The following is a 27253-nucleotide window of genomic DNA, read 5'->3' on the forward strand; positions in this document are numbered from 1 at the left end:
ACCACATCCCAGACATCGTTTTTCATGATGGACTGATATTCCTTAGTCATAGCATCCTTCCATACTTGATGCTAACAACTTCTGCGAATGAAGAAGGCTCATTTTGGATGATCGTGCTCATGATGGTCAAGTATCCCTAATACCTGGTCGGCTTCTTACTTTCCCGAAAGGTTCTCTTGGGTGCAACGTGCCCTTCAGCATCATCAAGTGTCCCCTCAGCCATGAAGGCCTCTTCCTAGAAGAGGAGGGCTGTTGCGGAGGGGGATCAATAGGATCCATAGGTTCTTCCACATTGGGCATCGTCTCATCTTCCTTTTCCTTCACTTCCTTGGTGTCAGCTTCTTTAGATCCCCTTAGAGTAGGAAGATTGTCAACTTTGCTAAGAGCCATATCTTCGTCAAAGGTGACATCATGGCTAATCTCGACTTCCCTTTGACCAGCAACATAGATTTAGTATTTTCGCTATAGCCCACGAAGATTCCTTTCTTTCCAGATGCACCCAATTTATTCCTTTTCTCCTTCGGCATATGAAAATATACAGGACTTCCAAAAATTCTAAAATGAGATACGTCAGTTTCTTACCAGTGAACATCTCTTCAGGAGTCTTGGAACCCAATGCCAACCTCTTTGCAAAATTCATGAAACTCATTGGATTCATACTCAGTCCCATTATCAGTCCTTAAGATCTTGATCTTCTTTTCTGTTTGATTCTCGATCAAAGCTTTGAAGTGACAAAACCAGGAGAACACTTCATCCTTCTTTTTCAAGAAGTATATCCAAGTCTTGTGAGAATAATCATCTGTAAAAGTGAGGTAATATAAATATCCTCCCAAGGAATCCACAGGCATCATACCGGATATGTCTGAGTGAACCAACTGCAATATATCGGAGGTCTTGCTTTGGCTTGAGGGGAATGGTCCCCTTTTGAGCTTTCCTTCAGCACATCCCGGACATACACCTTCTTGCTCTAATCTGAACTCGGGCACCCCAGCCACCATTTTTCTCACATCGGGTAGAGCTTTATAATGAAGGTGAGCAAACCTTCGATGCCATAGTTCGGACTGAAGAGATGTGTCACAAGACATGACACACAGCGGACTTCCTCCGACCTGATATAATGAATCAACTTGAAACCCAAGAGTGAAAGCATCTTTAACATTCCTTTTCCATACATGTACCTTTCCATCGATCAAGGCCACCTTGTAGCCATTGTCTTCCATTGCCGAAATGGACACCAGGTTCTTTTTGAGATCAGGTACATATAATACTTGTAAATAAATTGTATTTCCCTGATTCAATTGAAGAGTGACATTCCCTACGCCTTTCACGGGATATTTTGAGTTGTCCCCAAAAACAATTTCCAGGTTGGTCTCCTTCTCTATTAGATTAGAGAGAGCTTCTTTGTAACCAGTGAAGTGCCTTGAGGCACCACTATCAATAAGCCAATTTCCCAGCGAGTCCGGGGGAGCAGTAGTAGAGAGGGCCACTGGTAGATAATATTCATCTTGCTTATTGTTAACAACGTTAGATTCATACCTAGAGTTTCTTGCCTTCTTGAAGGGTTGTCCTCTTCCTTGATTTCCGACATTCCTTTTACCTCTACCATTGGACCTACCATTCCTTTGATTGCCTTGAGAGTGATTTTAATCATCATCATGGTGTGAGTCCCTTTTATCAGGGCACTCCCTCACATAGTGGCCCATTTTGTTGCAATTGTAACATCGACCTTTTCTTCCACCTTTTGGTCCAGCCTTTCCTTTGGATTTAGCCCCAGAATTGTTTCTTCTTTTAGCATGAGAAGAAAAGGCAGAGGGATGGCCTTTAAGTGTGGGCATTTCTTGCTCTTCCATCCTTGTTTCTTCTTGAATGCATCTTGCCATCAATTCCTCAAATCCAGGAATTACATTATTGTTGAGAAGAGTAGTCCTGAATATATACCATTCAGGTGGCAGTCCTCCAAGAGTTGTGAGTGTCATTTCCCTGTTAGGAACTACTTCCCCAATAGATAGGAGATCATTCTTGATCTCGGTGATCCTTAAGAAATATGCTTGCATACTCTCATCTTTGCCCTTCTTAATTTCCTTCAGCTTATTTCTAAGGAACAAAACTTGATTTGCATCATTAACTTTAAATAAACTCACCAGTCTATTGTAGATTTCCTTGGAGGTGGTCAGCTCGGAAACATAGGCCACCAGGCACTTGTCGATAGAGTCTCGGATGATTTTTCTTGCTTTGACTTCTCCCTTGGTCCATTTGCTTCTAGCAGCAGCGGATGCATTTGATGGAGGCACAACAATATTGCCTCTCACATGGTCCAACACTTCCTGCTCTTCCAATGTTAGATCGAGAGACATCTTCCATCCGTGATAGTCAGACTTCTCACGGAGTTTGTCTTCAGCGGGGAAGTGTGCTGAGGACCCCATGACTTCTTTAAGATTGCTTGGGCTTTGTCTTCACCTCACCTCTGATACCATGTTAAATTATGGTATGTTCTATGCTTAGAGCAATTTACTTCTTTTCTTCTTATTAGCCACAGATTAGCAATCATATATACATTAAGTAAAGTGCAGATAGAACATTAAACGATCGACAGAAAACAAGCCAAGACAAGAGACACAAGATGTGGCGGCTAGCCAGGGACAAACCCCAATGCGGGGAAACCCTTTGATCAAATCTTCTTTTATCTTCAATAGTTCAGCAGAGAGAAATAGTACAAAATCATAATTATGTAATTTTATATCAGCAGCAGCAAACCCTAGATCAGCAAAGTCAAACTTGGTCAAACAGACCCGAATTGACTTCTAGTCAAATTGAAGAACTCGGTCTTCAACAACAATAAGTAGCAACCCAAAACAGTCCTTAAAACATGGTCAAAACAGCAGTCAATATATCAGCTCCTGCAGTCAGCCCTAACTAGTCAACGCTGCCCCAAAACAGTGGTCAAACAGAGGTCAACAAGGCTGATCTGAATTGTGGCTAGCAAGAGAGAGACTCCCCACACAAATCCGCAATCAAGGGAGCCTATACACTGGTCAACGCAGTCCTCTAGCACCCAAAACGTGTCGCTGTACCTTCCTACGTCCTCCTTCCATGTCACAGCTTGCTGCCCTAACTACGTCCTCCTTCTTCCCACGTGAGAGAGTCTTCTTCCTCCTATGCATACCCAAGAGACTAGGGGAGAGAAGAGTTGTGGAGATGAGATGATGGGAAAATGAATCAACCTCTCTTGTACTTATATGATTCACTGGGCAAGTGTGCCACACATTTAACTGCTAGCCGACCTTGACAATTTGTCAAGTAAATACAAATAAATTCATATCTCCATAAATACTTGTCGGAATTTGATGATCTTTAGATCAATCCTACACCTCTCGACAAGAGGAATCTAGGAAAAAAATCAGCTGCCATAAATGAGGTCACCCACCTGGAGTTTGGCCCTAGTTGCCAATTTTAACACACATCCAAGAAGAATAGCAAGGACAAGCAGGCTCTGAAAGCAAAAACTTGCAATTGTAAGGATGAGGAAAAGGAAGAAGATGAAGAAGAATTCTCAAATAAACTATTTTCCTACTTCATGCGGAAAATGAGAATAGGTACGAGAAAATTCAAAGGTAAACTTCCATTAATATGTTTTGGTTGTGGTGAGGTTGGGCATTTTGGAGCCAACTATCCTCACAAAAATGAGGTTGTTACGAAAGGAAAGAAAAGTCCTAGGACGTTCAACAAGCAAGGCAAGAAGAAATGGTTTAAGAAAAGTTTATTCTCCAAAGAAGATAGCTCCTCATCCGAAGAAGACAGTGATAACAAAGAAGAATTCAATGGAAGAGTATTGTTTATGGCCAAACACAATAAGCAAGAGGCACCTGACGAAGAAGGAGACGAAGAAGAACAAATGACTGAAGTTGAATTTCAAAACAAAGTGATCAGGGTTATCAAAGAGCTCAAGGCCGAGAAGAAGCACGTCAACACTCTTGAAGACGAATTAAAGACAGAAAGGGAACAGGTCCTAAATCTTAAAATCAAGGTTGAAGAATACAAACGAATTGAAGAATCGCTCAGGAAAGAATTAAAGGAAAGCAACAAGGAAAGAGAAGCAATGGAAGCTGAAATCGTTTCTTTATGAAAGGAAGTAAAAAATGGAGAAACTCTTCAAAACTACGCCAACAGATCAAAGACATTGGACGAACTCATCAGGAACCAGCAACCATGCAATGACAAGACTGTTCTTGGTTACTAAGAGATATTCAAAAAGGAGTCAAGTCCTTCTATGACAACTAAAGAAGATGGATATGCAAAATCTACCAAGCAAGTAGATCTCCCAGCTAGATCAAGAAATCAAGACTCGCAGGAAGAACCTTGGAAGACAATTCCTCGAAGAAGATTTCCTCCCAGGTATCGAAGAAATTTCAACCCCCACTCCGATTTTCAGTTTTCCTTATCACTCCATGCATTTAGTTTTAAATCCAAGCATGATAAAAATTCTAAAAACTGGAAATGACAATATTTTCTGAAAACACAAGTTTAGAGATTTCACAACTACTGAGTTGAGAAATAAAACACAGCGAAATTATGACAGCCACACAATGATTTTCGATTAATGTGACCCTCGAAAACCCCCCTACAACTCTTGGGGAAAACCAGTTTGAGAACTCTTCTTGATTTTTGAAAATGCTTTTACAAAGAAACTGAAATACACAGTAAAAATTCCAGCGACCACAAATTACAACTTATCTCAATTTTTGTTCTTGAACTCCACCTCAAAATCATGCCAATCAACAAACAGCCAAAACAGAAATTTTTCCAGCAATAAAACAGCATTAAATGTTGTACGGCTTGCCTCGAAAAGCGTGCCAAAAACTTCTTGTACGAAGCATACAGATTTCAGCAATATGGTTGCCTCGAAATTCGTGCCCAAATCTACCTCGAAATTCATGCCCTTGCTGCTGTCCCTCTTCCTCGATTTCTATGCCTTTCTCCTGCTGTACGGTTTTGCCTTGGAATGCATGCAAATAAATGATGTTGCCCAGATTTGCTGAAATGTCTTCTTGTTGCTCTCTTTCACTTCCTCACTGCTCAGAAATTTTCTCATTGCTCTCCCTTATCTTTCTCTCAAATGCTCATGAAAGAATGAATTGATCTTTCTCTCTTCTATTCTCCTTTTACTCTCTAAACGACCTTTTGGGTTACCCTAAGATCTAATGGCTGAGATTCAATTAGATCTAGGGATGAGAATAAATGTGCATTTAATTCTCACCTTCTATTTAACTCATCTACTTAAATAAAGTCCCACTTAGCCTTTTATTTCCATAGTCACATTTTCACTTTCTAATTCTTCCTTGACTTTAATAAAGTCACCTTTAAATTAGATATGTAACTTTACCACTTATAAAGTCACTTTTAAATTAGAATGTAACTTTACCACTTATAAAGTCACTTTTAAATTAAATTGACTTTACCACTTATAAAGTCACTTTAGGAGAAAAGTTAAAAAAAAAAAAAAAATTGGACACTTTTCCCTAGGCCAAAGATCAAAGCCTTAGGGAACCACTTGTCCTCTAGTACCCAAATTTTAACACTCCCTCTTACCGAGGAAAGTGTTCCTCACCACTCCCATCTTGTCTCTAAAGTAGAAATGCTTGCCCCATGCTAAGGCTTTGGTGAAAATGTCTACCACTTGCTCATTTGTGGAAATGTACTCAAGCTTGACAGCTCCCTTTTGGACATAGTCTCTAATGAAGTGATACTTGATTTCAATATGCTTTGACCTGTCATGAAAAAACTCTGGTTATCACAGTAAATTACTGAAGGTCTCAATGCCTGACCAAATAGACCAAACAACATCTTGCAAAGCCATATGGCCTCACAACTAGCCAAACTAGCAGCCATATACTCTGCCTCCGCTAAGCTCAATGCAACTAACTGTTGTTTCCGGCTAATCCATGACACAACTGCTGAACCCAACCCAAAACAGCACCCAGAAGTACTCTTCCTATTTGAATCACAACCTGCCCAATCTGAATCCATGTACCCTGCCAATCTCACTCCATCACCCTGTCTATAATCCAAACCAAAATCCACAGTCCCCTGCAAGTAACGAAGAATGTGTTTTGCAGCCACCCAGTGCACTCTCCTAGGCTCACACATGAACTAACTCATACTATTAACTGCAAAACATACATCTGGTCAAGTGTTGACCAAATACATCAAACAACCAATCAGTTGTCTGTATAGAGTAGGATCCACCAACTCGGAATCAGAAGTGTGAAGCTTCTTCCAGTTAGTGATCATAAGTGTAGACATGGGTTTGCAGTCCTCCATGTGAAATCTGCTAAGAAAATCCAAAATGTACTTCCCTTGTCCCAGAAAGAAATGCCCCTCCTCTTGCCACACCTCGAATCCCAGAAAATAATGCATCAAGTCGATATCCTTCATCTCAAACTCTGAAGCAAGATCTCTCTTGCAGCCCTCAATGAGTCTCTCTGCACCAGTGATGATCAAGTCATCAACATACAACACCAGAATGAGAGGCTCCTCACCCACCACAATGAAGTATAGGTTCGGATCAACCTCACTCTTTGTGAAACCCAACCGCTGCAAGTATGTATCAATCCTCAGGTACCAAGCTCTGGGAGCTTGCTTCAGGCCATAGATTGCCTTTTTCAAACTGCATACATGGGACTCCTTCCCATGCACCTCAAATCCCTGCGACTGCTCAATATAAACCTCCTCCTGAATGAATAAATTGAGAAATGCGGTCTTCACATCCATCTGGTGGATCTTCCAACCCATCTCTGCTGCAATCGATATAATGGAGCGAATAGATGTATACCAAGCTACGAGAGCGAAAGTCTCCTCATAGTCAACTCCCTCTACCTATGAGAACCCTCTCGCCACAAATCGAGCCTTGAACTTCTCGATGCTGCCATCTGCAGCATGCTTTATCTTGTAGAGCCATCAGGAAGTAACAACTGATTTACCTTCAGTCCTCGGCACTACCTCCCAAACATCGTTCTTCATAATAGAAGAATACTCCTCCATCATGGCCTCTCTCCAGACCTATTGGCAAGCTGCCTCCTCATAACTAGAAGGCTTAGAGTCAACAATGCTTGTTACCAATGCCATGTAACTACAAAACCGCTCAGGTGGTTTACTCTCTCTAACTTGTCTCCTTGGCCCAGCAATTGATGTGGCCTCGCACAAAGTATCTTGAAGCCACTTGGGCTTCCTCTTCCCTAAGCATACTTCTCCCACCAGAGTGGAAGAATCATCATCATCATCAGAAGCCTGAACTCCTGAAGGCCTGCCAACTGACCTCATGCCTGACTCTGTGCCTTTAGATGCTGAAGTACCGTGTGAACTGTCCATTAGTGGACTACTTTGTGAACTGCTCTGCGGACTACCCTGCATGTTGCCCGAAGAACCACCCACTTAACTCTGAAAGCCATTGCTCACTGATGGACCTGACACTGTAATCAATGTACCTCCTGATCCCTAACCACTGGATCCTTGTGACTGACTCAGCTGTTCCTGAGGGTCTGGTGACTCTGGATACTCTAACTCCCGTGACCTCCTGAAATCTCTCTCCTCCTCAAACTTCAGATCCCGCCTGACAACCACTTTCCTTTGCGCAGGAATATAAATCAGATAAGCGTTCTAGGTCTCGTTATAACCCACAAAGATGCCCTTGTCTACAGTGGGATCTAGGCTGGTCTTGTTCTCCTTGGGGACATAGGAATATGTAAGGCACCAAAAGATACAAAAGTGCCCAACATCAGGCTTCTTCCCAGAAAAAGCTTCTTCCTCCTCGAGTCACATTCCCCAAGGCACGATGTGGACGACTGTTCTGCAAGTACACAACAGTGTTGCAGGCCTCTACCCACAAAAATAAAGGTAACCCCTGATCATGAAGCATGGCTTTGGCAGCCCCTACAATGGATCTGTTCTTCCTCTCTGCAACCCCATTCTGTTAGGGATTGTAAGGAACTGTGAACTTACTCCTAATGCCTGCCTCAGCGCAAAAATCAACAAACTCACCAAGAGTATACTCCCCTCCATTTGTCTGACCTGAGGACCTTAATCTTCCTACCTGTCTGAGTCTCTGTAAGAGCTTTGAACTCTTGAAACCGCTTGAAGACCTCACTCTTGGTCTTCAAGAAATAAATTCAGGTCTTCCTCGAGTGGTCATCCATGAATAAAACAAAGTACTCATAGCCACTCAAGGATACATGAGACATCTGACCACTCACATTGGTATGAATTAAGTCAAAGATCTTGGTCGCTCTGCTGTCACTGCTGGGAAAAGGGGATCTGGAAAACTTCCCCATAGCACATTCTCTACGTACATCAAGGTGATCAGAACTGAAATCTGGCACACCAATGGTGATCTCCCGCAATGTGCTCAAGCCCCATGATACATGTGCTCCATCCTGTGGTGCCAAATCTCACACAACTCTGAACCGCTAGATCTGTTGTTGGTCCTGTCTCAGGTGCTGCTACTCAATGCCATCAGGGGCTGGAATGAGAACTTGTACACCTTGGCATGGCGCACACCAATCTCTCTAGCTGAAGAAGCTGGAGTTCCCCTAGGATATATAAGCACCTTCCCTCTCCTGAACAACACATCATACCCTCTGTCCTCAAGTGCTGAGATGGATATCAGGTTCTTCTTCATTCCAGGCACATATAGAACATTTGACACTTTCAAGGGAGGTTTGGGTCCCCTATCAAATGTCAATTTCCCCACACCAACTGCTCTAACAATGTTGTCATCACCAAGTACTACCTCCATATCAGTATCTGTTAAGTTATGGTATGTTCTATGCTTATAACAGTTTACTTATTTTTCTTATTATATTCCACCGATTAGCAATCACATGTACATAAAGTAAAGTGCAGATAGAACATTAAATGATCGACAGAAAACAAGCCAAGACAAGAGACACAAGATGTGGCGACTAGCCAGGGACAAACCCCACAATGTCTGGGGAAACGCTTTGATCAAATCTTCTTTTATCTTCAATAATTCAGCAAAGAGAAATAGTATAATATATCTGATTCATATCAGCAGTAGCAAACCCTAGATCAGTAGCATCAACATTAGCGGCTTCATTATCAAACTAGCGCAGACCATATCTCACAAACCGACAGTCTGATTGACTTCATTCCACCACCAAAAGTTTTGGCTTCCAGAGGAGGTTCATATGAACCTACAGCGCAGTTCAAATGAGGAGATCTTCTAGGCCACGCAAGTCAATCTTTACTTCTGCAGTTGCAGCTTCAGTTTCAGCAGTTTCCGGCTTCAAACTAGGGCAGTCGATATCTTGCAAACCGTTCGTCGGATTGACTTCATTCCACCACCAAAAGTTGCGGCTTCCAGAGGAGGTTCAAATGAACCTACAGCGCAGTTCAGATGAGGAGATCTTCTAGGCCACGCAAGTCAATCTTTACTTCAGCAGTTGCAACTTCAGTTTCAGTAGTTTCCGGCTTCAAACTAGGGCAGTCGATATCTTGCAAACCATTCGTCGGATTGACTTCATTCCACCACCAAAAGTTGTGGCTTTCAAAGGAGATTCAGATGAACCTACAGCGCAGTTCCAAAGAGGAGATCTTCTAGGCCACGCAAGTCAATCTTTACTTCTGCAGTTGCAGCTTCAGTTTCAGCAGTTTCCGGCTTCAAACTAGGGCAGTCGATATCTTGCAAACCGTTCGTCGGATTGACTTCATTCCACCACCAAAAGTTGCGGCTTTCAAAGGAGATTCAGATGAATCTACAGCGCAGTTCCAAAGAGGAGATCTTCTAGGCCACGCAAGTCAATCTTTACTTCTGCAATTGCAGCTTCAGTTTCAGCAGTTTCCGGCTTCAAACTAGGGCAGTCGATATCTTGCAAACCGTTCGTCGGATTGACTTCATTCCACCACCAAAAGTTGCGGCTTTCAAAGGAGATTCAGATGAACCTACAGCGCAGTTCCAAAGAGGAGATCTTCTAGGCCACACAAGTCAATCTTTACTTCTGCAGTTGCAGCTTCAAATTCAACAACTTCCGGCTTCACATGTGTGAGAGAGAGAGACCCATTTCAGCGCAGTAGAGAAGAGACTCATATCTGCGCAGTAGAGAGAGAGAGATGTGATGAGATGAGTGAGTCCAAATGAGGAAAAGTCCTCTTATATTTATACACAACGTTGGTGGGTGAATAGATGCAACTGTTGGGCTTCTGAGCCTACATGAGTTGTATGTCGGCTTGATAATAATTCCATAATCAAAATAAATTCATATCTCCATGAATATTTATCAGAATTAGATGATCTTTATATCAATCCTACACCTCTCGATGAGAGGAATCTAATAAAAATATTATCAGCCATGAATAAGATGACCCGCATGAAGTTTTTCCCTGGTTGCCAATTTTAACACTCCCTCTCAACCATGGAGAACTTCATCTGCAATCTGTCTATCGGTCGTTACTATTCATCCATCAAATGCACTGCCCTGTACAGCTTGACCCTTGCCCTGCTCTGCTCTATTTTGCCTGTTCTGCTTTGTCTTGTTCTGCCCTGCACTGATCTGTATTGTTTTGTTCTGTTCTGCTCTGCTCTTGCATTGTTCTGTTCTACTCTGCTTTTGTCCGAATTATGAAGAAGAAGAAATGATCGAGGATGTATCATACTGACTCAAAGTCAGTCTCAAAGTATGTACCACTGGTCCCAGACCAGTCTCAACCAACCCAAAGTCAGCGTCATAGTGAGTACAACTCAAATGGTCCCAGACCAATATCATCCTCCACTGACTCAAAGTCAGTCTCAGAGTATGTACCACTGATCCCAGACCAGTCTCAACCGACCCGAAGTCAGCGTCATAGTATGGTACAACTCCTACCACTGGTCCCAGACCAGTATCATTGATCCCAGATCAATGGAGGTCATCCTAGTGTAGGGAGTACGGTAGTTACAACGATGCATCCATCGGTACTACTATGGTCCCTAACTTCATTTCCCTGCTCATTGATCAGATGAGAGGTACTTCCCATGAGTCCCAGACTGCATGGGTAGGATGCCTCGACAGGAGAACTAATCAATCCTATCCTCACAGGAGAACACATCAATCCTGCTACAATCACCATGGAGAACACATCAATCCAGGCCGCCATGGAGAACACATCAATCCAGGCCTCACAGGAGAACACATCAATCCTGCTACAATCGCCATGGAGAACACATCAATCCAGGTCTCACAGGAGAACTAATCATCCTGCTACACAGGAGAGCGAATCATCTTGTCCCACAAGAGAGCGAATCATCTTGTCCCACAAGAGAGCGAATCATCTTGTTCCAGTGCGCACCACCAAGGGAGGGTGAGTCACCCTGTGGTCGTATGTTGCTCCAGTAAGAACCACAAGCCCTCAGAGCTCCCAGAGCTCAATGTATGCAACATGCAGGACCCTTGTACAAGGGTTTCTTGATGACTCCAAGTCGTTTGGGAAAATCACAAATTAGATCCTTCCTCAGGGCTTTGACAAGCTGTATCAACCTGTACATCATCTTAATGCGATGGAGCCTCCTTGCTCATCAACTTACCATATCCCAAATGATGTCTATCTACTGGAGCAATCGACGAATACGGGATTCCTCAATAATCGTATCCCACCTCTGGTTGTTATAGAGAATCACAATGGTATCCAATGTAAATCCAAACAGCTCACTGAAGAGCTTTCGCAACCAGACTGCCTCACACGAGGTCATGCTAGCAACAGTATATCCTGCTTCAGCGATGCTCAAAGTCACCGACTTATGCTTCCTTCTCATCCAGGATATCGAAGCAGATCCCAAGGTGAAACAGTACCCGGAAGTGCTCTTACGGTCCACCACACTGCCTGCCCAATCAACATCAATATATCCAAGTAGTCTCACATCTCCGGCAGTGTATCTTAATCCATGAGAGATTGTGTCCTGAAGACATCTCAGAAGATTCCTGGCATTAATCCAGTGAGGCTCAACCAAATATGAGCTCACAATGCTAACTGCAAAACATATGTTCGGACGGAGGTTCACCAAGAACATCAATGCGAATGAGTTTTTGAAACTCAGAGGCATTTCCCAAGTCTGGTCCAGCATCACTACCATATAACTTCTAAAAGTTAAGATCCTCGAGGTAGTCACAGGCTTGCAGTCCATCATTCCGAATCTTTCCAATATATTTACCACATATTTTCCTTGAGATAAGAAAATTTCCCTTGGCTTCTGCCACACTTCAAGTCCTTGGTCCTTCATTTCAAATTCAGAAGCCATCTCCCTCTTACATTTGTGAATGAGAGGGTTTGTACCTGTTAGAAAGAGGTTATCCACATACAACACCAGTATGAGAGGCTTGTCATCTACAACCTTAAAGTAAAGGTTAGGATCAGCTTCACTCCTAGTGAATCCCAGCTTCATCAAGTAGCTATCGATCCTCTCATACCATGCTCGGGGTGCTTGCTTCAGCCCATAGAGAGCTTTCTTCAACCTGCATACATGAGATTTTCGATCATAAATCTCAAATCCTTCGGGTTGCAGACCTCTTCTTTGATCGAGTCATGCAAGAACGCAGTCTTGACATCCATCTGATGTAGGTTCCATCCTTGTGAAGTGGCAAGGGCTATGATCGAGCGGATAGTTGTATATTTGGCAACAGGTGCAAATATCTCATCATAGTCTATACCTTCCTTTTGGGAGAAACCTCGAGCAACAAAACAAGCCTTATACTTTTCCGTGCTTCCATCTGCTGCATGCTTTATCTTGTAAAGCCATTTGGAAGTAACAACAGTCTTGTCCTGGGGTCTGGGAACTACTTCCCAAACATCATTCTTTATGATAGACTCATATTCTTCGGTCATAGCATCCTTCCATACTTGATGCTTGACGGCATCTGAGAATGATGAAGGCTCATTTTGTATGATCGTGCTCATGATGGTCAGGTATCCTTGATACCTATTAGGTTTCTTACTTTCACGAAAGGTTTCTCGGGGTGCAGCATGTCCTTCAGCATCATCAAGTAACCCCTTAAGCCATGAAGGCCTCTTCCTAGAAGAGGAAGGCTCATATGGAGGAGGATCAATCGGATCCAAGGGTTCTTCTACATCAGGCATTGATTCATCATCCTTTTCTTTCGGTTCCCTGGTGTCAACTTCTTAAGAGCTACTCAAAGTCAGCAAACTGTCCACCTTGCTGAGAGCCATATCTTTGTCAAAGGTGACATCATGACTTCCCTTTGACCGGTGGTGAACATTTCTTCAGGAGTTTAGGAACCCAATGCTTGATGAGGGCATCAATTTTGTACATATACGACAGTGATTGTAGTTTCAGCCCATAGAAACTTTGGAAGTCTTTGATCATGTAGCATGGCTCGGACAACTTCCATCATCGTGTGGTTCTTCCCTCCTGCCACACCATTCTGCTCAAGAGTATGTGGTGTAATAGTCTCCCTCTTAACCAGTGTTGCACACATCGCGATAAAATCGCGATTAAATCGTAAAATCGCGATTTTTTAATTTCACCGATTCAAAGCGCGATTTTTATCGAAAAAATCGCCCCCTTTTTTTTATAGCGATTTTTATCGAAAAAATCGCGATTTTTTGAAAAAATCGCGATTTTTTCGATAAAATCGCGATTTTTTCACTTAAAATCGCGAGGGCGCGCGGCAGCGGGGTTTTATATGGAAAAAACGATTTTTTTTTAATTCATTCAGCAGTCCGCCGCGGAGGAGAAGGAGAAGAAGAGAGGGAGAGGGTTGCCGTCGGTTGTGGGAGCGAATCGAAGCGATTTTAGGAGGAATCCAAGCCAAGATCGCCAATTTGTCCATAAACCAGGTATGTAGATTAATTTTTTTTTGTTTTGGTTCTATAAAAACTTTGTTTTTCATTGTTTTTAAAGAATTTTTGGAAATTTTTCATTGATTTGGGATGGGTTATTTGTTATGACTATGAGAACCAATTTTTGATTTTTATTTTCTCATTTTCTTTAAACATTGTTTATTTTTTTTGATTTTTCATTGTTTTTTGGCATTTGGTTGGGTAACTTGGGTTTAGAAATTGGGATTTTGGAAATAATTAGCTTGTAATTTTGCAAATGCTAAATTGTAATTTGTATTTACTATTATCATTTATGTAATCCTAAATTCCTATTTCCTAATCCTTATTTTTCCATAGGTTTGCAAATTCAAAATTCAAAAACAAACATGCCAAGGAAATTGGATCCTTTCTGGGAATATGGTGACCCTAAAACTCCGAATGATAGACAAAACTTGTATTGCAAGTTGTGTGGAAAGGAAATATTCGGGGGGGTGTACAGGTTGAAGTTCCACCTTGCACAAATCCCTGGACGTGATGTGGGGCCCTGTCTAAAGACAAATGCTGAAATTATCCAAAAAGCCATGAGAGCATTGGGAGAATTAGAGCACACTAGAGACGCCAAAGAAGAACTCAAAAGGCAACTAAAAAGGTCAGTTGAAGGAAGTGGGCCAAGTGGCACAGGTTCTACTGCAGCGTCAGTCAATCCGGTAGCTGCATCATCATATTTTGTTCCTCGAACCACACCTGGTTCACAACCAACTATTGGTTCAATGCTAAAAAGAACTGAAAAAGAAAAAGCTGACAAGTTGATGACAAAATTTCTCCTCTGGAGTGATATTCCTTTCAGCATTATAAGGAATAATCCATTTTTCCAACCTACTCTTGATGCTATTGCCAGTGTTGGCCCGGGGTACAAACTCCCTTCTCTTCATGATTTCAGAGGCCGGCTTCTTCAAGATGAAAAGCGTGACTGCACCCAAAGATTGGAGGATTTTAGGGCATCATGGGCACAAACAGGATGCACTGTTATGTCAGATGGTTGGACTGACCAAAAGGGGAGAACCCTTATAAACTTCTTGGTTAGTTGTCCCTTGGGGACTATGTTTATCAAATCTGTTGATGCAACTCATCAAATCAAAGATGCAAAAACTTTATGTGATTTGCTGGATGTGTTTATTTTGGAGGTGGGTGCAGAAAATGTTGTCCAAGTCATAACGGACAATGCTGCAAATTATGTTGCTGCTGGTAGAATGCTTATGGACAGGCATCCTACTTTATTTTGGACACCTTGTGCTGCCCATTGTATTGATTTGATGTTAGAGGACATTGGGAAAATTCCCTTTGTCAAAGAGGTTGTTGACTCATCAAAAAGCATCACAAAATTTATTTACAATCACACATCTGTGCTTAGCTTGATGAGAAAATGCACCAACAACAAAGAGTTGGTGCGCCCCGCCATTACACGGTTTGCGACGAGTTTCATATCTCTTCAATCCCTCTTGAATTCTATGTGGGATTTGAAGAGAATGTTTCTTTCAGAGGAGTGGCGTGCTTCGTCAATGAGCCGCAAACCAGAAGGAGAGGCCGTCTGCAGACTAGTTTCATACCAGGAGGACTTCTGGGCGGGAGTGCAGGAGGTGTGCGCTGTTACAGAACCTTTGGTAAAGGTTCTTCGGTTGGTTGATGGTGAGAAGCCCGCAATGGGCTATTTGTATGAAGCCATGGATAGGGCCAAAGAAGCCATTCGGTCCTACTATGATGACAAGGGAGATGATGGGTTCCAGAGACAACTCCTTCTATGGAACGTCATTGATGAGCGATGGAACAACACACTCCATCGTCCCATTCATGCTGCTGGCCTTTTCCTGAACCCTGCATTTTCTTATGCATGTGGGTTTAATTTTGATGTTGAGGTCGTGGAAGGATTATTAACCTGTGTCCAGAAGATGGTGAGAACTTCAGAAGAACGTATGGAGGTCTCTAGACAAATTGAGCAATATAAGTTGTCAGCTGGCACATTTGGCTTTGAGATGGCTGTCATTGATAGGACGGTTAAAATGCCAGGTATTTTTTAGTTTGTAGTATGTACTTTGTAACTTTGTTTCAAATTTCATTGTTTCTTCAAATTCCATTTTTTTCTTATGTTTATTTAAAATTTTCTTTGTAATTTTGTTGTAGACGCATGGTGGAAGATGTATGGTGGCAGAGTACCCCTTTTGCAAAATCTTGCCGTGCGGATCCTCAGCCAAACATGCAGCTCCTCGGGATGTGAGCGCAATTGGAGTGTATTTGAAAAAATACACAACAAGAAGCGCAATAGGTTAACACTTAAACATTTAAAATATTGCAAATTTCCAAATAAATTTTTGAATTCATTAAAGTTTTAAACAATATTTTTTTTATAATATTAATTATTAATTTATTATTTCATGAACTTTGTACAGGTTGGAGTCCCATAGACTTAATGACATGGTCTATGTCTACTACAATCTTCGATTGTGGGTGAAACAACTAGAGAAGACACCTGATACGGAAGCCATCTCATTGGATGGGATTGACACCACTGCTGAATGGAGGGTTGAGACCGAGAGGCCTCTCATGGATCCCACTGAGGATTGGTTAGTGCAGGATGAGGGGGAGGAGGAGGGGGAGGAGGAGGAGGAGCAGGAGCAGGAGCAGGAGCAGGAGGAGGAGGAGTTGGAGGAGCAGGAGGAGGAGGTGACACCGCCTACCCGGGCTACCCGGGCTACCACTACCACCAGTAGAGGACGTGGTCTCCGTCCACCTCAGCCTCCTGTAGCTGCTACTACTAGTTCTTCAGCTTCTAGAGCACGTCAGACTCCACTGCCATTTCCACCACCACAGGCACCAGCTTCTACATCTGGAGGGAAAGAGAAAGTTGTGCCATTTTCTCGCAAGAGGGGCAGAGGAAATCAATAGGATTAGACTTTCATTTTATTGTATATGACATTATGACATGATGAGATACATTATCATATTTTTTGTTGATATTTTGAGGCTGAGTTGGACTTGGGACTCAGGACTTACTATTCAGGACATGATTCAATGTTATGTGTGATTTTAGCGCTAGAAATGATATTAAACATCTTATATATTAGTTTTTTTATCATATTTATGTGTCAATGTATTTATTTTATGTTGTAGATGGTTTAGATATTAAAAAAATTGAAAAAAAATGAATATTTTTGTGCCAAACGATTTTTTCCCGCTTTTTTCCGATTTTTTCCCGATTTTAACGATTTTTTCCGCTTTTTTCCCGGCGCCGATTAAATCCCGATCGCGATGTGTGCAACACTGCTCTTAACGCCAGCCTCAGATATGCCTGAGTGAACCAACTGTAATACATCGGAGGTCTTGTTTTGGCTTGAGGGGAACAGTCCCCTTTTGAGCTTTCCTTCGACACATCCCGGACATACACCTTCTTTCTCTACTTGGAATTCGGGCATCCCTGTCACCATTTGTTTCACACCAAGTAGAGCTTTGTAATGAAGGTGGGCAAACCTCTGATGCCAAAGTTCAGACTGAAGAGTTGTGTCACAAGACATGACTTGCTTTATCGCAAATGTAACATCGTCATTTTCTTCTAGCCTTAGGTCCAGCCTTCCCTTTTGATTTAGTCCCGGAATTATTTCTTTTCTTTGCATGAGAAGAAAAGGCAGCAGGAGGACCTTTAGGCATGGGCATTTCTTGCACTTCTTCCCTTGTTTCTTCTTGAATGCATCTAGCCATTAATTCCTCAAAACTAGGAATTACATTATTGTTCAGAATAGTAGTCCTGAACACATACCATTCAGATGGTAATCCTCCGAGAGTTGTGAGTGCCATTTCTCTGTCAGTAATGGTTTCCCCAATAGATAGGAGATCGTTCTTGATCTCGATGATTCTTAAGAAGTATGCTTGCATTCTTTCATCTTTACCCTTCTTGATTTCCCTCAACTTATTTCTAAGAAACAAAACTTGATTTGCATCATTAACTTTAAATAAACTCACCAGTCTGTCGTAGATTTCCTTGGAGGTGTCTAGATCAGAGATGTAGGCCACCAAGCGCTTGTCGATAGAGTCCCGGATGATTTTCTTTGTTTTGACTTCTCCATTTTTCCATTTGTTCCAGGCAGCAGCAGATGCATTTGATGAAGGCTCAACAATATTGCCTCTTACATGGTCCAGCACTCCTTGATCTTCAAGGGTTAGATCGATAGACATCTTTCATCCGTGATAGTCAGCTTTCTCACGGAGCTTGACTTCGGCAGGAAAGAGTGTTGAGGACCCCATAGTTCTTTTAGGATAGCCTTGCCAATCTTCTCTTCAATGATTGCTCTTGCTCTTGCTCGGGCTTTGTCTTCACCTCAGCTCCGATACCATGTTAAGTTATGGTATGTTCTATGCTTATAACAGTTTACTTATTTTTCTTATTATATTCCACCGATTAGCAATCACATGTACATAAAGTAAAGTGCAGATAGAACATTAAATGACCGACAGAAAACAAGCCAAGACAAGAGACACAAGATGTGGCGACTAGCCAGGGACAAACCCCACAATGTGTGGGGAAACCCTTTGATCAAATCTTCTTTTATCTTCAATAATTCAGCAGAGAGAAATAGTACAATATATCTGATTCATATCAGCAGTAGCAAACCCTAGATCAGTAGCATCAGCATTAGCGGCTTCATTATCAAACTAGGGCAGACCATATCTCACAAACCGACAGTCGGATTGACTTCATTCCACCACCAAAAGTTTTGGCTTCCAAAGGAGGTTCAGATGAACCTATAGCGCAGTTCAGATGAGGAGATCTTCTAGGCCACGCAAGTCAATCTTTACTTCTGCAGTTACAGCTTCAGTTTCAGTAGTTTCTGACTTCAAACTAGGGCAGTCGATATCTTGCAAACCGTTCGTCGGATTGACTTCATTCCACCACCAAAAGTTGTGGTTTCCAGAGGAGGTTCAGATGGACCTACAGCGCAGTTCAGATGAGGAGATCTTCTAGGCCACGCAAGTCAATCTTTACTTCTGCAGTTGCAACTTCAGTTTCAGCAGTTTCCGGCTTCAAACTAGGGCAGTCGATATCTTGCAAACCGTTCGTCGGATTGACTTCATTCCATCACCAAAAGTTGCGGCTTTCAAAGGAGATTCAGATGAACCTACAGCACAGTTCCAAAGAGGAGATCTTCTAGGCCACGCAAGTCAATCTTTACTTCTGCAGTTGCAGCTTCAGTTTCAGCAGTTTCCGGCTTCAAACTAGGGCAGTCGATATCTTGCAAACCGTTCGTCGGATTGACTTCATTCCACCACCAAAAGTTGCGGCTTTCAAAGGAGATTCAGATGAACCTACAGCGCAGTTCCAAAGAGGAGATCTTCTAGGCCACGCAAATCAATCTTTACTTCTACAGTTGCAGCTTCAGTTTCAGCAGTTTCCGGCTTCAAACTAGGGCAGTCGATATCTTGCAAACCGTTCGTCGGATTGACTTCATTCCACCACCAAAAGTTGCGGCTTTCAAAGGAGATTCAGATGAACCTACAGCGCAGTTCCAAAGAGAAGATTTTCTAGGCCACGCAAGTCAATCTTTACTTCTGCAGTTGCAGCTTCAAATTCAACAGCTTCCGGCTTCACATGTGTGAGAGAGAGAGAGACCCATTTCAGCGCAGTAGAGAAGAGACTCATATCTGCACAGTAGAGAGAGAGAGATGTGATGAGATGAGTGAGTCCAAATGAGGAAAAGTCCTCTTATATTTATACACAACGTTGGTGGGTGAATAGATGCAACTGTTGGGCTTCTAAGCCTACATGAATTGTAGGTCGGCTTGATAATAATTCCATAATCAAAATAAATTCATATCTCCATGAATACTTATCAGAATCAGATGATCTTTATATCAATCCTACACCTCTCGATGAGAGGAATCTAATAAAAATATTATCAGCCATGAATAAGATGACCCACATGAAGTTTTTCCTTGGTTGCCAATTTTAACAGTATCACCCTCTGAAAGCTCTGAGAAGTACTCTCTGACTCTTGTCATGTGGCAGGAAGCACCACTGTCAACATACCAAATGCTAAAAGATGTTTTGCTAGTAGCAGGGAATGCACACTCCCTTTGAACCTGTATGGCAGGTGATCGTGCACTAGTGGCCTCACAAGCTATGAACCCAAACTCCCGATCAAAGCTCTCAAAGAAGCTCTCTATCTCTACAGAAGTTGCCATGGGTTTGTCTTTCCCTTTCTTGTTCTTCTTCTCCGAACACACAACAACATAGTGTCCCAACTTTTGACAATTCCAACATTTGACTTTGGTATAGTCCTCCTTGTTCTATTGCTTACCTTTACCTTTGCCTCCGCCTCCATTGTTGGAAGCTTGCTTCTTTTCTCTGCCCTTCTTGCCTCTTGCTAACAATGCCACATTGTCATCCTCCTCCACCTGTTTGGTTGCCCCAAGATGGTTCTTTCTGGTCTCATTCTAAATGCAATCATCCCACAACCTCTCCCAATTGGGAAGGTTTTTTCGTGCAACAATTCCATCCACAAAATTGTCCCAAGTCTTGGGTAGACCATTCAAAGCAATCCTCACCAACTCAGTGGGTGCAATGATCTCACCTATGGCTTCCAAGTCATCTCTCACTGAAGTGATCTTTGTGAGGTATGTTGTAGCATTGTCAGCCTTAGCCATTTTAATGGCCTTCAATTTCTCCTTTAGGACCATTTTTCTGTTTTCATTTGAGCTCTGGTAAAGACTGGTAAAGGTTGTCCACAGCTCATGTGCATAAGTCTTTCCTCTCACATGAGGAATGACATGATCTTTGAATCCTTCCAGAATCAATCTTTCTCCTTAGCATTCTTTTTGTTAAACTCTGCCAACTGTACAACATTAGCAAGTACTACCACTGGGTTCTGTGTGGTATTTGCCATAATGCCCCAGTCTTCCACTTCCTCAAAGATGCTTTGGATTCTCTCCTTCCATGCACTGTAGTTGTTCTGCCCATCCAACTTATCTTCAACTCTCAAACCCAAAGACATGTTTCACTGTCCTACCAAACTGAAATTTTCAAATCTATGGTACAGGTTTCTCTTTTCTGTGTGAAAATCACTTTGTTGTACTTTTCACTTTGTTGTCCCACACTGCACTTTTCAGCCAACCAAGCTCTGATACCATGAAGAAATTTCAACCCCCACTCCGGTTATCAGTTTTCCTTATCACTCCATGCATTTAGTTTTAAATCCAAGCATCATAAAAATTCTAAAAACTGGAAATGACAATATTTTCTAAAAACACAAATTTAGAGATTTCACAACTGCTGAAATTGTAGAAATAAAACACAGCAAAATTATGACAGCCGCACACAAAAAATAACACAGTGATTTTTTCTCAATGTGACCCTAGAAAAACCCTCTACAACTCTTGAGGAAAATCAGTTTGAGAGCTCTTCTTGATTTCTGAAAAAGCTTTTACAGAGAAACTGAAATACACAGTAAAAATTCCAACAACCACAAATTACAACTTATCTCAATTTTCGTGTTTGAACTCCACCTCGAAAATCATGCCAATTAGCAAACAACGAAAACAGAAATCTTTCCAACAATAAAACAACATTAAATGTTGTACAGTCTGCCTCGAAAAGCATGCCCGGAACTTGTTGTACGAACTGTACAGACCGTACAGATTTTAGCAGTACGACTGCCTCGAAATTTGTGCCCTTGTTGCTATCCCTCTTCCTCGATTTCGGTGTTGTCCCTCTTCCTTGATTTTTGTGCCTTTCTCCTGCTGTATAGTTTTGCCTTGGGATGCATGCCAATAAAAGTTGCTGCCCAGATCCTCGAAATTTGTGCCCTTGTTGCTGTCCCTCTTCCTCGATTTCTGTGTTGTCCCTCTTCCTTGATTTTTGTGCCTTTCTCCTGCTGTATGGTTTTGCCTTGGGATGCATGCCAATAAAAGTTGCTGCCCAGATTTACTAAAATGTCTTCTTGCTGCTCTCCTTCACTTTCTCACTGCTCAGAAATTTTCTCCTTGCTCTCTCTTCTCTCTCTCAACTGCTCATAAAAGAATGAATTGATCTTTCTCTCTTCTCTTCTCCTTTTACTCTCTAAATGACTTTTTGGGTTACCCTTAGATCTAATGGCTGACATTCATTTAGGTCTAGGGATGAGAATAAATGTGCATTTAGTTCTCACTTTCTATTTTTTAACTCACCCATTTAAATAAAAACCCACTTAGCCTTTTATTTCCATAGTCACCTTTTCACTTTCTAATTCTTCATTGACTTTAATAAAGTCACCTTTAAATTAAAATGTAACTTTACCACTTATAAAGTCACTTTTAAATTAGAATGTAACTTCACCACTTATAAACTCACTTTTAAATTAAATTGACTATACCACTTATAAAATCACTTTGGGAGAAAAGTTAAAATAAAAATTGGACACTTTTCCCTAGGCCAAATATCAAAGACTTAGGGAACCACTTGTCTTCTGGTACTCAAATTTTAACAGGTATCAACTTATCTTTTATCGTCATTGTTATTCATGTAGAAGGTTTTGACATAGAGCTGCAGAACGTCACATGTATGTTTGCAATGAATATAATTCCAAGAGATCTCTCAGAAATGGATATTCCAAAACTTAGCAGAATATGAACAGATTTGATCGTTTGAGAGATGATGTCGAATGTTACAAATGTAACAATTTTGGACACTTGGCCAGAGATTGCAGACTTGGAAGTTCTTCAAAGGAATTCCCGCAAAATCAGAATGAACAAGTATGGAAAAGGAAGATTGAAAGGTGTGCTCTCGCTCTCAAGGCTCAAAGCAACATAAACGTATGGTATGTTGACAGTGGTTGCTCAATGCATATGATTGGAAATAGAAATAAGTTCATATCCTTGAAAGAAAAGAAGGATGGAACAGTGTCTTTTGGAAATGATGGGTCATCAAACGTCATAGGAGCAGGTATGGTCACTCTTGGATGCAAGGATGCATTAGCAAAGGATGTGTTGTTGGTTGAAAATATGAATCACAATTTTCTCAGTGTTGGACAGATGTGTGATCAATAACACACGATGCTATTCAACTCGAAGAAATGTGAAATCAAGAAAGGCAAGTTTGGTAAAATTGTGGCTACAGCAAGCAGAGCTCCAAAAGACATATATATTTTGGATGAGACACCTAAAGGGTGTTTCTTGGCAAAAGAAAACAAGATTTGGTTATGGCACAAACGAATGGGACATATCAATTTCGACAATTTCGTCAAGATCAGCAAAAAGGAAGTAATTAGAGAAATGCCGAAAATCTTAAAACCTACCAATACAATATGTGAATCTTGTCGGCACGGCAAACAGACAAAAGTTGAGTTCAAGGCAAAGGAACATTTTGCATCACGTCCATTGGAAATAATACATACTGATCTGTGTGGTCCTACGAGAACAAAACGTTTAGACCGTGAATTATACTTTATGTTAATGATAGATGATTACACCAATATAGAGGTTTGTTCCTCCTTTAGGCCGACTTGACTTATTTAATTCAGATTGCTTCTTTGTAGGTGTCGTTGCATGGAGGAGACTTGTTGACTTTGCTTGGAGGTATTATCTTGACTCTATACATAAATATACAAGGTGTAACATGCCCTTAAGGTCTTCAACCTTTTCTTTTGACTATTTGACTCATCTATAGCACTTTAACTTGTGCTAGACCTATTTCAATGAGAAAGAAACTCATTGACATATATTATAAAAATAATATTTCTTTTCTTGAATAAACACGAATATCAAAAGTACATCTATGAAGACCAAACCTAGTTGCACTTCCTTCAACACTCCCTCTTAACTAGGGAGGTATTCATACAACATTACAATGTGTTTGGCTATTATCAATCTACGAAGAATTCACATAAGAGAAACCAGATTTGCAATCCATCTATTATAGCATCATATCAATCAACATTGTCATAGTGCAAGGCCTTGACTAACAGCCCCATCTCTTCATGAAATCATGAGCTACAATGTTGGCGAGACCAATGATTTATTGACACCATCATCATTATCTCTCAAGGTTAATACCCACCTGGGTGTTCTCTGAGTATGACCTTCTAGGACTATTCTTATCTTGGGTTCCCAACCCTCAAAGAATATTGGTCCTCTTGCCTACTCTTGCCTTGGATACCCTACACATCCTCAAAGAGTATCGGATGCCAGGTGATTACGTAATCCTCCCATTCTTTCTTCCCAAGTGAAGACAAGAATATTGTGTCTACATTTCCATTCATGGCCTTCATCTAGACTTACGGTTGCTAGTGTTGGTCTAGTGCATGACCCATGAAATACACAATTGTCACTCCTTTGTAATCTGGGGTGATCCAAAACTTCCTCTTTATTAGGGACTTGTTAGAGCTCCCTTTTAACTAGGGACTCTTTCATTCATCAGCAACTTCTTCTTCATGCATCCTTCAGCTGCTTGATCTCCTTCCTTTCTTTGATGTCATGAAGTCTTTGTTCAAACTTCTTCTAGGTAGGGCACCATCCATCGATCACTTTCCTTCCTGGTTTGTCATGTCATTGCTTCCTTCGTGGAAAGTGTCTTTCTTACCATACATCAGGTTTTCTTGTCATCTAGCTACTCCTTTGTCATTTGTCCATGCTTCGAAATACTCTTCTCATGGATGTTTCGTTGTATTTTCTTGTTTACATGCTTCAACCTAGTAGCCCATCATGACTTCATCCTGATATTGCTTCAACATTGCTTTTTCTTTTGTTGGATGGCTTCTTCATCACAACATCTTTGTAGAGTAGAATTAGTTATCTGCATATTTCATATCTCCAAGGCCTTCATAGGTGTCAAGGGTCCTTCCTTCCTTTGTCAGAGTTGTCCTGCCTTCTTTCGAGAGATATCTTCAAAGTATCTTGTCAGATAGTGATTCTTGGTGATCATGGTGTTCTTCACATGCTTGATCTCTTTCTTCATTTGCTTCTTCTTAGATAGATAGGTCAACCATCTTATGCTTCTTGTGAGAGCATTTCTTTATTGCTTGCTTCCTGGACCAGTCAGCATTTCTTCTTGCTTCGTAGTTAGCAATCTTATACTCCTTACGTGAGCATATTCTTTTGTTGACCTCCATTGCATTGTAGTACATGCCTTCAAGCATGTCCTTGGTGAAAGAGATTCTTTCATACTTCATCATGTTATAGAACTATTTCCATGACTCAATAATATACAAATGATAACATGACTAAACTTTGAGGCATGCATACCTCATTTTGAGTCTCCTTTGATCATCTTAGCTTCATTTGGTTGTCCTTGGTGTGGCCATTCTTGCTTCACCTTAGCTTGCCTGCATATCATCATTTTCTTGAATCACATGTATGGGATTCCCGGTGAGACATTTGCTTTGGTTCATGAACCTTCTTTTGAAGATTCCACTATAGGATCTTAAAGACCCTTGCCTTGTAAATGTTTCTTTTCTTTTGATGATGGAAGTCTTCTAAGATTCTTAATCATGATCAATCTTCTTTTATCATGGATGACATCCTATACTAGGTATGCTCCTTCTATATGAATATCTTGAGCTATATCTACCATGCTCCTATATTCTAGAAGATATTTCTACACATGCATTTTTATTCTCATTATAAATGCTACATCTTCATGAGTATCTACAACTCTATGTACTTCATGCTTCTAGATTCTAGAAGATGTTTCTAGCTATGCAGTTTTATTTTATTCCAACATGCTCCTATCCTACTCAAAACCTTGAAAAAAGACTTGAAGTAAAGGGTTTGACCTAGTCATAGTAGAGATCCAGAGGATCTTCCTTCTTTTGCTTCTTTTGTTCTTCTTTCACCTCATGAGTCATGTGAGCTTCTTCCCTCTTTCTTTTGTTGTTGTTGTCCTTCTTAACCTTATGACAATTCCTTTTGTAGTTTCTGTTGATATGGGTAGCATCGGATGTGCTCTAGCTCCGAAATTTTGTGGAGGGGCTAGAACACATGAGATCTCCAAGACCCAGAAATCGTTTGGAGAAATTCCACCCAGATGAGGAGTTATTAAAATAATTAATATTTTTAATGGGTTCCTAAGTCTAAACTTACGAAAATAAAAATATTAATGGATATTAATAAAGATCAAGTCTAAACTTACAAGGATCAAGTCTGTTTTAATCTTAGCCGTTGATTAGAGACTTAATCTCGGTCGTTGATTCATCAACAAGGAAAGTATAAGAGAAGACTTGAGAGTCATTTCGAGATACATCGGGCAAATACTTAGTAACCTAGGGGAAATCAATTCTCAAGGAGAAAGAGTTCGATTTCAGAGTGAGAGTTGCAGGGTGAAGGAAGAGGAGGGCATCAGCAGTAGTCAAAGACTGAGGAGGATGTGACGCAGGGCATTCGAGAGACAGCGCAAAGGGAAGAACAAGGAGACAGCACCATTGGAGACGCAGTCCTCACGCAGAATGATGCAGAGTGACGTATAAGTGACACAAAAGTGGGTGAAGGGTCTCCAGGGTGTCAGAACTTCTCCAGGAGGAGGAGAAACTTTGTCTCAGGTGTTTCTCTCAGAAGTGTCTTAGTGTTTCTATAGAATGATTCCTTGTAAAGCGATTGTTGCTGAATATTAATAAATAAACCCTCATCTGCTACACCGAGTTTCCCAAATTGGGTTTTTCTGGGGACAATTGTCCAAAAACAACTGTGTTGATGTGATTGATTCTTGTGCTTGTATATCACTATTATTTTCTCTATGTAATTATGTGATAACTGCAATAGAATTTATTTTACTGTTTGCTGAAGGTTTCGTAAATCACTTATTGTGAGAGATAAGTAGGTGAAATAAATCAGTTAATACAGTAGAATCTCGTGTTAGAAATGTTCACATGGTATCAGAGCAGAGATTGGGCAACAGGATTGAAGAATCTGCTATGAGCTAGGAGCATGATGTCGAGGCATCAACTCAGAGGGACTCATGCAGATCTCAAGAGAAAGAAGAGAGCACGAAGAACATGGATCACGATTATTCTATGTTAGCTTCCACACTGGAAGAAGTCGCTTGCCTAGCGAGTTCTGCCTCCTCTGAGGTTTGGTATATAGATAGTGGAGCTTCCTCGCATATGACAGGAATACGAGAATGTTTTTCGAATTATCAGGAAGAAAGGATGAATTTCCAGATCACCATGGGAAATAAGGAAAAAAGTACCCCCGTAGGAGGAGGTACTGTAGTCTTTCAAACAGAAGCAGGAGATCGACTTCAAGCAACCAATGTGCTGCATGTCCCAGGATTGGAGATGAACTTACTCTTCGTATATCAGCTCAAAACAAGGGCTATGACGTTTTCTTCATTAAGGAGAAAGTATATGTCAAACACCCGAGTTGGAAAAAGAAGGCCTAGATTCGAGTCAGAAGTAACAAGCTGTATAGATTACAGCTAGAA

The 27253-nt window shown here is 41.3% G+C and overlaps 2 protein-coding genes across 14 annotated transcripts in view; one reads left to right on the plus strand and one right to left on the minus strand.

Annotated features, from left to right (window-relative positions):
- Positions 1–27253, minus strand: part of LOC149144141 (GTP-binding protein, HflX) — a 473086-nt gene that overhangs the window by 87391 nt on the left and 358442 nt on the right. The window lies entirely within an intron of this gene.
- LOC149144142 (uncharacterized) lies at positions 14025–16694 on the plus strand. The gene is made up of 2 exons (XM_089448277.1): positions 14025–16141; positions 16266–16694. Exon 1 carries the CDS (start codon positions 14208–14210, stop codon positions 15894–15896), a length of 1689 nt encoding a protein of 562 aa, XP_089304403.1. The 5' UTR covers positions 14025–14207; the 3' UTR covers positions 15897–16141; positions 16266–16694.

Source organism: Pinus tabuliformis, chromosome X (genome assembly GCF_031772625.1).
Source record: "Pinus tabuliformis cultivar Carrire ecotype Pingquan chromosome X, CPIR1, whole genome shotgun sequence".
NCBI lineage: Eukaryota > Viridiplantae > Streptophyta > Pinopsida > Pinales > Pinaceae > Pinus > Pinus tabuliformis.

What these genes read in the sequence shown, in the direction of transcription:
- LOC149144142 (XM_089448277.1), top strand. Translation starts at nt 14,208, where the DNA reads ATGCCAAGGAAATTGGATCCTTTCTGGGAATATGGTGACCCTAAAACT.